Source organism: Aedes aegypti, chromosome 2 (genome assembly GCF_002204515.2).
Source record: "Aedes aegypti strain LVP_AGWG chromosome 2, AaegL5.0 Primary Assembly, whole genome shotgun sequence".
In the NCBI taxonomy this organism is placed as follows: domain Eukaryota; kingdom Metazoa; phylum Arthropoda; class Insecta; order Diptera; family Culicidae; genus Aedes; species Aedes aegypti.
In genome coordinates this window covers 405,333,667-405,349,862 of record NC_035108.1, presented here as the reverse complement: position 1 = coordinate 405,349,862, position 16,196 = coordinate 405,333,667, and the positions used below count along the sequence as shown (strand labels likewise).

Here is a 16,196-nt window from a genome sequence, read left to right as displayed (position 1 = left end):
GCAATTCTATTTGGGACAGCTAAGGTTGCCAACATTTCTCAATAAAATCCTCACAGAAGTTCTTAAAAAATTGACAAATTTTACTAAAAACACTTCCAGGGAGAATTCTTCCAAAAATTGATATAATAAAAACATAGTACTTTTCAAAGAATAACTTGAAGAGGGTTATTTTGAATCCTTAAAAAAGTAGGAATTTTTCGAAAACTTCATGCATTATTCCAAAAATAACAACTTCTTGAAAAGTTTTCTCGAAAAGTTCGCACCAAGATTTTGAAATTTTTCAGGAATTCGTTCGTAAGATAATCCAGCAATTGAACCAGAATTTCATGTTCAGGAATTTCATCAAGTGATTTTTTTAACTTCATTTCTTTAGGAAATAATCCTAAAGTTTCACTATGAACTAGTTTTTCGCTATAAACTCTCAGGTTAAATATCAGGTCGAAAATATATTGGGAATTAAATGTTACAATGGGAATTTAACAATTAAAACATTTCAAGAATACTTCCAATAAATCGTGCATATAATTCCAAGAAAATATCTAAACTATAAGTTCTTGCATTTCACGAATTCATGCATGGGACATTCAAAGAAAAAATCTTACACAACTCATTGGTGGAGTTGCTGAGAAAATATAGAATTATTCGAAAAATATTGCCTACAACAAAAAATCTTTTTTTTCTTTGGTGTTCATCTTAAAATAATCTGCGAAGGAATACAAGAAAGTATTTCTGGAGGAAACGTTCTCAGAGATATCTCTAGACGCATTTAATAAAGAATTTCCAAGAAAGAGATCCAAGACGAAATGCATTAAGAAATTTATTGTAGAATCCCAGAAGAAGAAACAGGAGCATTGTCCAAAAAAATCTTGCTGATTTGTGAAAAAAATGATAGGATGAATTATCGAATAGATTAAAACTATGTAAATATATTAAACTCTGGAAATAATTACATTGGCAGTATTCATGAAACAATCCATACATGTGTTTCAATCTGGTGAAGAAATATTCAAATAAATCTATTGAGCGATTCCTGCATATTTTATATGAAATCTTTGCATAATCCAACTGTCGTGTCAATCAATCGAAGCTCCTGACTTTTACCGAATAAGAATCATCCTAATGTATTGAATGACCAGCTGCTCAGCCGAGAAATTTAATTGAACTTTACGTATTTTGTAATTGTAAAATTTCAGTACATGGATCAAAATTAAACTAAAATATTATTCGATTTTTATGTAAGGGCGTTTCTAGGCTATCTATTCTATCATAAAGCTGCGTTGGAATGTATTCGCATTTCGAAATTCGACCCACATATTATTTCGCGGGAATGCTTGCAAATTGCCAAAACTCCTCATATTACTTTTAGTTTTAGCGATATTTGCCTGATGGTGAGGAAAAAGTTACCAAAATTTCACGTTTGTTCTTAGTTCTACGAAAAACCGTTATTTTAGGGTATATTCAATCTTTTTCTTACTCTTCTTCTCTTGGCATTAAGTCCTCATTAGGTTAGAGCCTGCTTCTCAGCTTAGTGTTCAATGAGCACTTCCTGTCAGCTTTTTGTCATTTTCGCATTCGCAGGTACGATTATACTATATGTCCAGGGAAGTCAAGGAAATTTCCATTACGAAAAGATCCTGGATCGACCGGGAATCGAACCCAGACACCTTCAGCATGGCTTTGCTTTGTAGCCACAGATTCTAACTACTAGGCTAAGGAAGGTCCCATTCAATAACCTTGTATAAAAGTATCATATTTTGTGTTTCAGCCAGCGCTAGATTCGAACACTTGCCCGATGACCGATGGGACAAAAGTTCGTTTAAGACAATTAATTTTGAAACTTTTACAACCTAAAATGAAAAAAAATATCGAGTCATAGAACTGGAATCCATTGGAAAGCTGTTTTGAGGGACCATGTTTACTATGAAATTTTGTTTTTAGAATGGTTCTGTGCGCTGATATCGAGCCATGAAACATCGACTCATGGAGGTTTCACTGTAAAACCGTGGACAGTTATCAAATGATAAATACTTTCGATCAACTTACCGGCATCTGTGATATTGTTCTATGAAATTCGAAGAAACGCCAAGTTATTTTATCACATTGGTAATTGTAACCGCATAACAGTCACATTGAGATTATACATGAGCCTCGTATTGTGATAGCAATAAAATTTCCATCAAAATTATTTTCTGGCTATTCACCCAATATGCAATACTAGTTGTACAAAATTTCAGCCTCAAATAAGCACTTTAGAGATCCGGGTAATTTTTAGAAATTTTAGTTTCTTCCCATACTGCCATAAAATGCAAACTTGGTATTCCATTTACTCAATGCCTACTTTTGTCGAATGTTACAAATATGCAGTTATGGGCAGTGTAGTAGCAATGAAATTTTTATGAGAATTATTGTCTGGCTCTTTACCCAGCATGTGACATGAGTTGTACCAAATTTCAGCTTCAAATAATCACTTTTAAGTTCTTGGTATTTTTTTAATTTCAGTTTCTTCCCATACTGCCATGAAATGCACACTTGGTATTCAGTTTACTAAATGCCTACTTCTACTTACTTTGTTCAGGAAAATTGTAGCCAATATGTTGAAGGTTCACTGAGTAGTATTTATTGCTTTTTATCGGCTTCAGTTTTTCTGGATACATTGATTAAACCAGTAAACCTTACTCTACTGTAAAAAAAAAACGATAGAATAAAATTATTCTGAGAAAGGCTGAAAACGCCTGCTACGTGAATAACATAAATTTCAGGTTCATCTTACATCAAAAAATACATTTTGAATAAAATCATGGAAAAAATATTGTATATGACGTAACGAAAATAAAAATTGAGTAACGTTATATCGAGGTTTTACTAAAAAAATTATGATATATGTTTAAACTGTTCTTTAACATAATTTGTGAGTTTATTTTAAATGTCTTCTTATAAAGTTTTAATGTTGGGTTCAAATGGACAATCCAGTATTTTGAATTACACAACTCATCTATATATTTCCGTTGTACGTCTTTACCGGACGTTTTTCAAGGATTCGAAATATTTGTTGTTCAAATCTTCGAAATGCTGAATCCTTGAAAAAGGACTGAAACATCCGGGACAACGAAAACATATTGTCGTTTTTTATTAATCCAGAAGACTGAATAATCAATTTAAACCCAATGTCTATGAATCAATTGAATATGAAGTTTTAAAATTAAAATGAATATTGAGAACAAAATCAACAGAATTACCACATTCTAAAATTCTCACAAATTTAAGAAAATATTGATATCCAAATGCTCCTTCACCGTGATGTGCTAAAAACTCCCAACTCAGCTAATGATTGAGCTCTCGAGCAAACCTCTAGCAATTCAACCGCATAGGTACAGTGCCCCAGTCAGTCAGCGTTGTCGTTGTATGCGAATGCTCCCTGGGCTTGTCCGCGTGATTAGATATAATTGGTGACATTATAATCACTGGGTTTCGCGAGAGCAGCTATAGCTATGCACGTCCATCCATCTGTCCATGTGGTGCTGGCAGTTCTCTCGCAATAGGGTGCAGCAAGCAGCCCATGCAAAGACGCTACGAATCGCCTCTGGCAACGGACACAGCAGTAATACGGTAGCAGTGCCAATATTCAAATGAGAGAAATGCAACTGCATCGGTCTGGGCGAGTGTGCCGACCTGATGCAGTTGTTCGGCGCGTAGGGTAGAATGTTGCAAAACGATTGACGCAATGTTCAAAACCGCAACTATGGCCGGAGCATTCCAAGTTAGCGGTCAATTTACAGGTGAAATTAAGATTGGAATAAGTTTCTCTAATGAATTTAAATAAATAAATCTGAAGGCTATTCAACTGGTCTTACTCTTCTAGGCATAGAAAATAAATTGATATTATTTGACATGGAGCTTTTATCGTAAAATTCTAAAACTTAAATGATCGTTGTTAAAATAATCCAGTGTTATCTATCAAATCGTACACTTCAGGTTAATTATAAAAGCTCAAAGCCTGAAAGACTTCCTGTAAGAGCTGGTGTTCTTCAAGGCAGCATTTTGGGACCAATATTGTACAATATTTTCACATCTGGCTGGATGTCAAAAAATCTTTGTTTGCGGATGACACAGGCTCCTCGCCAAATGACGAAGCCTGCGTGTCATCTGTATTAGATTGCTAAAAGTTTGAATATTTTCTCTTCATACTTGCAAAAATGAAAAAATTCTCCTGCTGCTTCCGAAACTCACTTTAATATATTCCCACATAAACCTTGAGCTCTTTATTTGAAACCTTCAAGTAGACATGTTGTTAAAATGAGAGGGATTCCAATTAATTTGGTCAGATGAAATTAAGTATTTAAGGCTCATGCTAGATAAAAATTACCTTTAAAAAATCACATTGAGTTGAATGTCCTCAAATGTAGCAAGTATATAAAATGTTTGTATCCACTTATTAATATAAAATCAAAACTTTGTCTTAAGAACAATCTTCAAACAAATTTTCGGGCGAGCCATGTTGTATGCTGTTCTAATACGGACTAGCTGTTGTAATACCAGGAAGAAAGCTCTGCAGAGGATTCAAAATAAAAATTAGAAAATGATTCTGAAGCTCCCTCCCTGTTATAGTACTAATTAGTTAAATAGAATAAATAATGTTGAAACATTGGAACAAATATCGAATACAATTATTAATAATTTTAGACAACAATCGTTGCAATTCTCTATTGCGAAGATGAATGCTTAAAATATATAGGTTAAGTTCAAAAACCTTTTTTTCTTATAAGAAGGTGGATTAAATTCACATGTAAAAAAAATCTTAATCGCTACGGCTGAAATGAAATATGTTGTTAACAAAATGTAATAAAAGCCTAATTTAGTTTTACCAAATCAGGATGATTTTGTATTGTTTGAAGTGATACCAATAAAAGAATTAAAACTTTGGGTCATTTTACTTTCTTGGTTTCATTTCAGAACACCCTTCCCTAGAACTCAAAAAGGTGAAAAACAACCAACCTTGCGAGACGCTGCAACTGCAAGACATCTCGAGACGAATTGCGCATAGTTGCGTGAAGTGGACCGTAATTATAAATTGTGAGCATAGGATTGCCACAGTCACACGGCCAGGGCAACACGCAGGCTGTAGGTGCATTTAAGCAAAGTCCAAGGGGCGTGTCCTTACTTGAAGATTGAACAAACGGGGTAAAAAATAAACGGGACACATTTGCACCAAAGTCGGACGCAAACTTGAAATGAAGGAAGGATTTGCGGGTTGAACTCCTTGAGTGATTAGGGTTTTATTATTATAGGGTATTATAATTCTTGGTACAAATCTCAAGTTACAAAACAAAAAAGTTACATTCGTGGCAATTTATGTAAGCTTAGATCTAGTCATGTATGCTGCACAAAATGCCCAGAGAGATTTTCTGATGGTAAACAAATTACAGAAATTTAGCGAGAACAGACGGCAACAAAGGGGAGGGAGACAATTCGCTAACCATCGCGAACTTGTGCCATTAACAACATTTTCCTCGACATTTGATTCATTTGATTGATCGACCTGCATTTTGACATGGATTGTGCAATTGATGCCTAACTTTATGAGATCAGCATCACTTATGGCTGAAAATGTTTGTTAATTCCAAGCAGTTACATTAGTTATTTTTTTCATAGAAGTTAAGTTAATCTGGCGACACTAGAGTGACAGCCACGAACCATCAAATTCAAACAAGAATTCAGATCGGGATTCTAAACTAATTACGTTCATCATTATATGGTGCAGCGCTAGACCTTTGAGTGTCTAAAGTCCTATATACAAAATGTCATTTTGGTGGAAAAAAAATTCTCAAAATTTTCGATTTGATAGTTGTACAACCTTAATTAATTACCTGCTGCGCATGATTCGTCCGAGGATTGAAGACAATGTTCCATTGTTATACCTGCAAGTACACAACAAGAGTGAACAGTGAGTAACATTTTTTCGCCAATTTGGAAATGATATATATTTGATAGAAAATTTATATGTTGAGACCAAATTGAAGTCCATTTTAGTTCATTTTTTATATGCAGTGCGCGTAGCCAGGTAGGATAGCAACAGCTTTTAGTAACTCAAACGAACTTGGTTATAAGCCCAGCGAACGGAGATAAATTTAATTTTACTACCGGAACAGGTTCCATTCAAAAAAAAAATGAGTCCCGATCAAATTCCCCCTTTTAAGTCCATCCGCACACTTGACGACTATCAGATAAGCAACTGACAACCAGATCGATCGGGATCGATTCCCATCACTATCACCGTCCACAAGGGTTTCGCTTTCCATCGCTTGTGTTTTACGATCCCCGTTGGCTTTACATATTCGCATAATTAATTTCCAGTTTGTCTGATTATATATCAATTATTGCGCCTACCTTTACGCTGGGATCGATCACCAATGCCCACGTAATTAAGTATTTCCAGCTTCCCGATCGGAGACGTTTTCGTTAACAAACCATTCGTCAGTCAGGAAGCCCTTCTTTTCTGTTACTGCGTGGTTCTTCTTCTTCTTTTTGGAATTACGCCCCATCAGGGACAGTGCCAACTTCTCAGCCTAGTGTTCTTATGAGCATTTCCACGGTTTCCATCCCAAAAAGATTCTCGACCTGTGGCATTCGAACCCACGACCCTCAGGTTTGTTCTGCTGAACAGCAGCGGTACGACTATCTGGACCCCTGTCCGCTTATTCTCGCTAATTTGGTCAATCGCACATCGCACGGATATTGAATTCAATTTTACGACCCCAAGTCTTGTGCTGAAAAAAAAGATAAATGAGAGCACGAAAGCGATCGATCGCGAACGGTGTAGTGTCGTAAAAATTACATAAAATTACAATCAAATTTAAATTATTCATCTCGGATTGGCCGGGCCGGGGATTGATGGTGGAAAGCTGTGGTGTGGACTCATTGCAGCTGTTGGTGTTGTCTCGTAAAATCAGAGCTGATTGGTGGGATTAGGAGAAATACAATTTAGTGAGCGATACAAATCGAACACAATGTTAGAAGTTAGTGCGATGAATGTTGATACTAACTGTCAACGCGTAACTGCGCGAATTCCGACGGGTGACAAGGTACATTAGCATCCGAATGATACTAAGTGGCGCAACTACCACTATCGATTCGAATCAACACTGCGTTTTTTTTCTCATTTACTCTTCGATAAGACTATTTTGTATTCAGTACTCAACATCCAAAACATTCGAATGGAAATCATCACTTTATTTAGATTAAATATTGTTTTGTTTGCCAAATATAGTTTTCTGTTGCTTAAATAAACCAATAAGAAAAAAATGATTTTATTGTTGGCTTGAGCCTTGGCTCATAACACGCATATAAGGAAAGTTTTTTTTATGACTTTTGAAACTTTTTTTTATTTTTGAAAAATGTTAGAACATTTTTATTTTTATACATTTGACCCGAGGTTAATTTAACGTGTAATATAAAAAAAACGTATTTTCAATATTTCGAAAAAAAAATTGGGTATTAGAGGGTTAAAACTATTCAACGGTATGTAAATAGAATTTAACCGAAATGGAGTCATCATCAAACTATATGGAGTTTTTTCTAAATGGATGATTTGTCTGAGATTATTTCTACTATTTTCGGACAATGATCGTAGTAAGGGATGGCAGAGCTTTCAAAATTTAAGTACCGGAAAAAGTGGATATGGATAAGGAATTCCAATTATGATTCGAACGAAGTATTCCGGGAAAACTCTAAAATTATGAGGGGTGTCTGTCGAGGATTATTCTGAGCAGTCATTGATATGGGAAAAGCTTTGGATTTTTTTTTTTCAAACATTCTATCCAGAATCTTTGAGTGGTTTCCTCTAGTTTATCCACAAATTCAACCAGAAATTCCTCCGGGGAAAATTCTTCAATTATACCCTCAGAGAGCATTCTTCCAGAGATTTCTTCAAAGCTTCCTCTACAAATTATTAAGGATTTCTTCCACTGATAACTTCAAAGATCAATCCAAAAAAAAATCCTCAAGTAATTTCATCAGTAATTTTTCAGGGCTTACTCCAAGGCTGCTTCCAAGAATTCCTCCTGAGATTGCTATAGACACATTCCAGCGTAACGCGACACCACGAGGAACCAACTTTCAATATGAAATGATGCCTGTTTTCGGAAATATGCCTTGTGACCTTTCACCATACGTGATAAGTTGATGATCGTCAAATTTATAATCATTCTGTGTGTTTAACTAGTTTGATATCAAATATTTCTTGATGTTAAAACATTCACAGGTACACTTTCCCTAGATGATTAAATTCTTGAAAACGAGCAATCTAGTCTTGTCTTTGATTGATTCAACATATCTCAGCATAAACAACATAACAGAATAACATAACAAAACATAAACAGAATAGAATTTTTAAAATTGTGTTCAATATTGTTGGTTACTATTCATGATTGTAAAACGCGCACATGTTTTCGGACTAATGTTTCCAGTTGCGGAAATCAATTTTTAGTCACTGTTTTGTTCATTATAGTCACTATTATTTTGTTGTATGGTCGCTACCTGCCTTGAATTTTTCATGGGACTACTTCAGAAGTTACTCCAGACATCACAGTAAAATGTTATCCTGAAATTTTTTCCAATTATTCTTCAAAGACGTTCTCGAAAAATTTTTCCTGTAATTTCTTTGAAAAAATTTCTCGGAATTCTCCCATGGAGTTTTCCAGTATTCATTCAACAATTCCTTTCAAGAATTGTACCATAAAATCTTCAAGAGTTCCCCAAAAACTCCTTTCCAGATTCTGCCAACAGTTTATCAAGAAATTACTCCAAGAGTTCCACCTTGCAGTTCTTAGAAAACTTTTCGTCAAATTCTTCCAAGTATTTCTTAAAACATTCCTTCATAAAATTCATTTAGAAAGCTTGCAGATATTTCCTCCGAAATTCCCCATGAATATACATAGATTTTTTTTTTCAGATATTCCTCAGAAAATCTTTGATTTCTTCAGCAAATCTTCCAGAGATTTTTTCACACATTCGTCTGGACTATTTTCCGGAAATTCCGCGATAGATTTTACAAGAAATCTTATTATTCCTCAAGGTGTTATTCTTTCTTAGATTCCTATACAGATTTTTTTCTGGAATATTTGCGGGGTTACTCCGAGTATTCTGAAATTTGGTCCAGAAGTTCCTCCAAGAATCCCTTCAGTTATCTTTCTAATGATTCAATCCTATTATTTAATATTTCTGAGTTCTTTTTTAATGGCGTCCTCCAGAAATTCCTCAAATTGCGTTTATGAATTTAGACAGAAAATCCTCCAGGAATTCTTTAGGAAATTCCACTAGAAATTTATTCAGAAATCGTTACAGGCCTTTCTCCAAGGAATTCTTACAAACATGGCTTCAGTGGTTCTTCCATAAGTTCCTGTAGGAACTCCTCCAAGGAATCCTTCGGACTTTTCTACAGGGATTTCTTCAGATTTTTTTTTTACCGGAAATCCTACAAGTATATTTCAGGAATTCCACTTTTCAGAAATTACTTTAAGGTTTTTTTTTCATAAAATGCTCTAGGTTTTAATAAAGGCTTGTTCATATATTTCAAAACGCTTAAATTGGTGTCGAAAAGAATAGTTTAAAAATATTCCTGTAGAGATTTTTTTCAGACATTACATCAGAGTTTTATCTAGAAACTCCTTCAATAAAAATTTCTGTGAAAGCTCATTCAGGATACCTCTAAGGATAAATGGATTTCTCGAGAAATTCCTTTAGAGATCAGAAATTATTCAGAAATTTGAACAACAGTCTTTCAGCAATTCATCTACGTATTCCTCCAGGAATTCCTACAGACAGTTCTAGGAAGTAGCACTGTAAAAATCCCATGAAGAATATTTGGCGTAGTACCTAAAAATACCTTAAAAAAATCTTTGCATATATTCTGGAAAGAATCTCTGGTCGAATTTCTGAAGAAATTTATGAAAGGTTTCGAAATCCCTTGATAAATTTCCTGAGGAATTCATGGCGGTGTCATACCTGGAGGAATCTCTTGAGAAGTTGCTTAAGATGATTCTGAAAAAATACCTAAAAAAATCATGAACAAAATATTGCAAATACTATTAAAGATTTACTGGCTCATTCCATAAAAAAATCAGTAGAACTGGAGGAATCGTTGAAAGAAATCAAAGAAGAAACTCTGGGCGTATCTCCAGAAAATTTTAAGAAGAATGTCTGGAATATTTTCGAAGTAATCGCTGGAAAAATTCCTGTAGGAATACCCGGAAAACTTCATGATGTTGATGATGGCTATTTTACTGGAAAAAATCACAGAAAAATCATGGAAATGGAATTCCCTGGAGAAATATTTAGAGGTATTTCTGAAGCAACACAATGAAAAAATTTGCTTAATATGAGCTGAAAGGCTCTTAGCTTATTTAAGTTTAATAAACTTTTGTTCAGCTACTAATGTTACGTGGGAATTCCTCTAGATATTCTTAAGGAATTTCGGAATGATTTATCAAGAAAATTTGTGAAGAAATTTTTCAAGAGCTCCAGAAATAGTTACTGACAAATTTTTGGAGGAAGACTGAAGGAATTAAAAACATAAGTTCTGGGGAAATCCCTGGAAATTTCTGGTGGAAGCTTGGAAGAAATTTCAAGAGAAAAGATTGTAAAAATTCAGAAGCAATCTCTGGAGAAATACATAGAGGAGTTTCTGAAGCACCGTACGTAAATATTTCTGGACGGGTTCCTAGTTGAATCCCTACAAAAAATCCTGAAGCAAATCGTAGAATATTTCATTGAAAACATCCTGAAGTAATTCGTTATGTTCTAGAGATACTACTATAGGATGCATTTCTAGAGGAATTGCTGAAGGGTTTCTTTAAGAAATTTCTGTAAAATCTGTGGAGTACTTTATGGAAGAATCGGAGAGAAGTAAATATCTGTAGGATATTTTTGGAGGAATGCTGTGTATGAATTTTTGAAGAAATCTTGAAAAGCATTTTTTGTAGAACTTATAGAAGCATTTCTAGTGGAATTTACCAAGGAATCCCTGTAGGATTTTTTGGAGAAATTCTTAAAGGAATGTCTATATGAGTACTTGGAAACATTCTCAGATGAACTTTAGAACAAATTCTTTAAAAATATAGATCTGTAGTCATTTATGAAGAAGCTCTGTAGTCAATTCATAAAGTAAATGGATTAATCTCTAATGTTAATATCTGGAGGAATTTCTGAAGTAATTTCACAAGTAATCTCTAAAAGATTTTTTGGAGGAGAACTGGAATTTTATGGACAGACTCTCAGATATATTTCTGAAGAAATCTCTGATAATAACTTCTATAGGAGTTTGAAACGTTATTCCTGCAGAAAATTATGGATGAATCACTGAAGAAGTTTCTGGAGGAATCTGACATATTTCCTGAAGGAATCCCTGGATTATGTATAAGTGGAATTTTTGAAGGAATAACTGAGAAACTTCTAGTAGAACCCCTGAAATAATTGGAAAAGGAATATATGTAATATTTTTCTGGAGGAATCTCCTAAGAATTTTAAGGAAGAATTCCTGAAGAATAAGGAAGAATTCATTAGGAAATTTTTTGAAAGATTTTCGGAAATTCCTTGGAGAATTTTCGGAAGGAATCCCTGAAAAATTTACTGAAGAAATCTTCAAAGCATTTCCTTAAGGCCGCACGGGACGTCATCATAATCACCCTATCCATTTCAAGAAGCAAATCCCAAGGACCACTCCATATATCGATGCGAAAATGTATCACTATGATTCTATATATGTAGTGCACAACCCGATAAATTTTCAGCTTCATCGGTTCACTAAAACTCGAGATTTGCTTCCACAAAGTTTTGATGATTATTGTTAGAGTGAGACGAAAGATAGGGAAAATAACACGGTCTCCCGTGTCCCCTTAAAGAAATCTTTTGAGAACTTTTTCATGGATTCCTGTTTTGAATCCTAAGAAGAACTCCTGATCAAGCATGGGAAACATTCACTCGAATATTGCATTTCTCTCGCTCACATCCACAAGCGGTCAAGAGCGAGATCGCCGTTTCTCCGACCAAGCTGAGTGTTTCAATTTCCAATGCGCTTTCTTCTTGTTCGCCGAGCGACAAGTTAGATAAAAACGGCAACAGAATGATTCACTACCGACTCCTTGTGCCGAAGGCATCCGATTGCTGTAGCGAATGATTCTTTACATTCCGATTCCGCACGAGTGGCATTCGTATTTGAGAGCTGAAGAGCGTTCAATGACTGGTAATACACAAGGCGAAATGTTTCAGTGAACGCAAAATCTGTACATTTCGCAGGAAGCTTTCAGTGATCGAATGGCGAACGCGTTCTTTCGTGTCTCCAATTTAAGAGAGGATAGGTGCTCTGTCCGCTCCGTATATCTTTTCATTTTCGGTTTATCTCAATCGTTTACGATTCGTCGGGATTGCGCTCACCCTAGTAGCGTTCGGCAGTCATTGAACATTCGGTGGCAGCAGATACTTTGCAGATATTTTATCGATAGCGTTCGGGTGAGTGAGCGAATTTTCCCATGCTTGCTCCTGATGATGTCACTAGATCATATACTGGTGAATCCCCAGATCACTGAAATCCTTATGAGAAATTTCTGGTAAAATCGCTGGAGGAATTCCTGAAAACCCTCAAGAATCCCTAAAGATATTCCGCGAGAAGTTTCCCTTTAAACATTTCCGGGATTTATTCCTTAATGAATTCCGAGAGGAATCCCTTGATGAGTTCAACGAGGAAACCTTTGACAAATTCCGGAAGGAATCTCTCGAGTGAAATCCTCATAATAAATTTTTGGTGAAATCCCTGGAGAAATTCCTGATAAGACTCGAGAATCCATGGATATAATTCCAAGAGGAATTCCTTGAGAATTAATTCCTTGGTGAATTTCGGGAGGCATCTCTTGATTAAATCCGGGAGGAATCCCTTGAGGAATTGAAGGGTTCTTGGAAGAATCTCTTAAAGAAACCCCTGGAAGAAACTTCTGGTAGAATCCCTTGGAGGACTCTTGGAGGAATCCGTGATAAATACCCTGATGGAATCTAGAATAACCCTATAGGAATTTCTGAAAAACCCCATAGGAGAATATCTGATAGAATCCCTGACAGAAGTTCTGATGGAGTCCCAGAAGGTGTTCATGATGGAATCCCATGAGGATTTTATAATGAAATGTAATCCTTGGAGGAACTCCGGATTACTGGAGGGGTTCCTGATAATATGCCTGGCGGAACTCTTGAGGAATCCTAGAGGAAATCCAGGTGCAATCTCCGAAGGAAATTTCTTCGGGAACCTATTGGAATCCCGAGAGAAACTTCTGAACGAACCCCTATAGGAATTCCAGGTAGAATCTCTGAAGGAATTTCTGAAAAAATCGCTGGAGCATCTATTGATGAAATCCCTAGAAAAACTTGGAGAGTTTAGGAATTTCTGGAGAGTTGAGGAAAACATTTCTGTGATTTCTGCGAATAATTGCTTGAGAAATTCTGGTAAAATGGATGATGAAAATCCAGAATCCAGGAAACTGTATCTTTAAAGAAATTTCATTAGAAATAACTGGAAGAATTCCTTGGGCTTTTCCTCGAGCGATCAGAGAAAATTTTTTGGAAAAACCTGTAGAATATTCGCGTAAAAATCTCTTAAACCTTTAAGAGCCCATAGAATTATACTTCAGGATTCACTGCAAGCAGGGAGAGAAAAAAATAACTTTAGATATCATTTTGATTAAAAAGAGCCTTTTGAGACTTCCCATTAAAACTTTTCTGAGACTTGTATCAAAATAGAGACCAAGTCTCTAGAAAACTTCCTGCTACCAGCTCTGCGTTTATCACCCTTTCACTGGGATACGCCCTCAACTCTTATTTACAACTGAAGGCTCCGATGAGTCCACTTCAGAATGGGGTTGTAAAACAATGAAAACAATTACTCAAAACCATTATTGATCCTTCTGTATACGAACCCATTTACTACTAGATTTCGAGGTAGTACAAACCAATCAGGTAACCTTTTTTCATTCATAGTTTGCAAACAAAAACCTACGATTCCGTCGGCGACACCCCCGATGAATAAACCCGAGCCAAGTTGGTAGTCGCCCTCAGCGTAACCGGCAGCAGCGGAGGGAGATTTATAAGACAATATTATGACAGGTAAAAATTGCAACTTAATCCCGCTGGAGGCCAAACGAACACGAATTAAAATGCACTTTTATCGTAGAAACAACAACAACAGCAACCCGAAGTAATTTATCCATTACGGTCAATATAATCTGCATCGCAATGTGCATGTAAAACGTTTGTTTGATGGGTGAAAAAACAGTCATACGCTGATAGTTGAATGGCTAGTCTAAGATGTCGTCGCACTATGAGCAGTTTTCACAGTGTCAGGCGGCCAACAATATTTATGAGCTTTGTGGTACAAATTTGATGTTCTGTTTTCAAAAAACAATTTTTTGAGACAAACTTATGTACAGGGCCTATACTGCCCATAACTGCATATTAGGTAACATTCGACAAGAGAAGGCATTGAGTAAATGGAGTACCAAGTGTGCATTTTATGGCAGTATGTTATGAAACTAAAATTTCTGAAAATTACCAGGAGCTGAAAAGTGCTTATTTAAGGCTAAAAATTTGTACAGCTCATATCATATATTGGGTGAATAGTCAGAAAATAATTCTGATAGAAATTTCTTTGCTAGTACAGTACGAGGCTCATACATAATCTCAATGTGACTGTTATGCGGTTACAATTACCAATGTGACAAAACAACTTGGTATTTTTTTCGAATTTTCTAGAACAAAATCACAGATTTGAGTAAGTTGATCGAAAGAATATATCATTTGATTACTCTCCACGGTAATAACTCAAAATTGTCAAAAATGTCGAATGTGACTAATATGCAGTTATGGGCAGTATACTGAAATAATATTTTTTGTTACTAATGATGCATATAAGCCACTTTTTGACCACCGGATGGCCCGTAGTGCGTCGTCGGAGTGGAACATTCATGCCGTGGGGAATGCATCGGGTTTGCTTTCATGGAAGCAGCAACTCACGCTTTGTCGTCACTTGGAAGATATTTTTCTGCGGTATTTGCTTGAATGGGGGGAAAAATTACTACCGAGGTGTGAGTTGCAGTGTGTGACAAATCTGATGAAGAATTTGCCGGTGTACTTCACTCAGATTACACTCTGAATGTGGGTTAATGCTAGGTGTCGTCAATGGAAGAGTTCAATGGGGACAGGTACCGAGATTTACTAGAGTGTGAAATGGCACACACTTTCGTACAAAGCAATGTAATAATCCGTGTGTCCGGTTTCTTCAATTCAGAAAAGACAATAATATTCTACCTAATTTCTATTACACATTTTTGCCTGGAAAACTATGAAAATTGACCGATGACGATGACTCTTAATTACTGCGAACACTATTACCTTTAACTGAAGGTTAGCTGATTTGGTCCGATATGAAACAAATGTTTAACGAACTTAGAAGATGTAAATAGAAAGCTATCAATTTATATTGTTGAATAGCCGCCATATATTGATTTGAAATCACAAGCTTCCTAAATTTGTTTCAAAATTTGGGTCACCTGTCTCGTTCATCATGTTCCTATTCTTCATTTAAACGTTAAATGCCATATAGCAAAACCTTAATGGATTGTTCAAAAGTTTCTTCAACGAGCTCACCAAAGATTAGCTGCAAAATATCTTTCGACAACTCGTTCGTAGATTCTCGAAACGGTTCTACGGGCAGCAAGCGTTCTTAAGGAACAGGATTTTCATAAAATAAATCTATCTTTTGAGTTTTAATAAATCTTCGAGCTGTTTAGTAGAATACCTATAAGTAGATGAAAAAACCGAATTTAGTACTATACCATTTAATTCCACTAGAGTTTGTATCCTTTGACAGATACGCGTATTTCGACCTCAACTGTAAGGCCGTCTTCAGTGCCGTGTACTAGACTCGACTTCCAAACGCTTGTCTTAATCTTTTCTTCAAAAAAATAACTAATTATAGAAAAACTTAAATAATCAAATTTCATTGGATTATTTAAGTTTTTCTGTCTAAAATTACTTTTTTATAATAAAGCTAAAGTTTATAAAGCACCTTGTTTTAAATTTGAGGTTAATAGTGCATATAATTTTTAACACATGTCGAAATATTTTTAATACACAATTATTTTAAAGATTATTACGATGAGCTT

The 16,196-nt window shown here is 35.4% G+C and overlaps 1 protein-coding gene across 2 annotated transcripts in view; it reads right to left on the bottom strand.

The window, feature by feature from the left end:
- The window catches only part of LOC5575840 (bone morphogenetic protein receptor type-1B), a 582,449-nt gene that overhangs the window by 175,024 nt on the left and 391,229 nt on the right, over positions 1-16,196 (bottom strand). The window contains exon 2 of one of the 2 annotated variants that reach the window (XM_021847247.1): positions 5,865-5,915. The exons of the other annotated variant lie outside the window; for it this stretch is intronic. Coding sequence (XP_021702939.1) covers positions 5,865-5,915 — 51 coding nt within the window. The remainder of the gene's footprint in view (positions 1-5,864; positions 5,916-16,196) is intronic. 2 annotated transcript variants of the gene reach the window in all.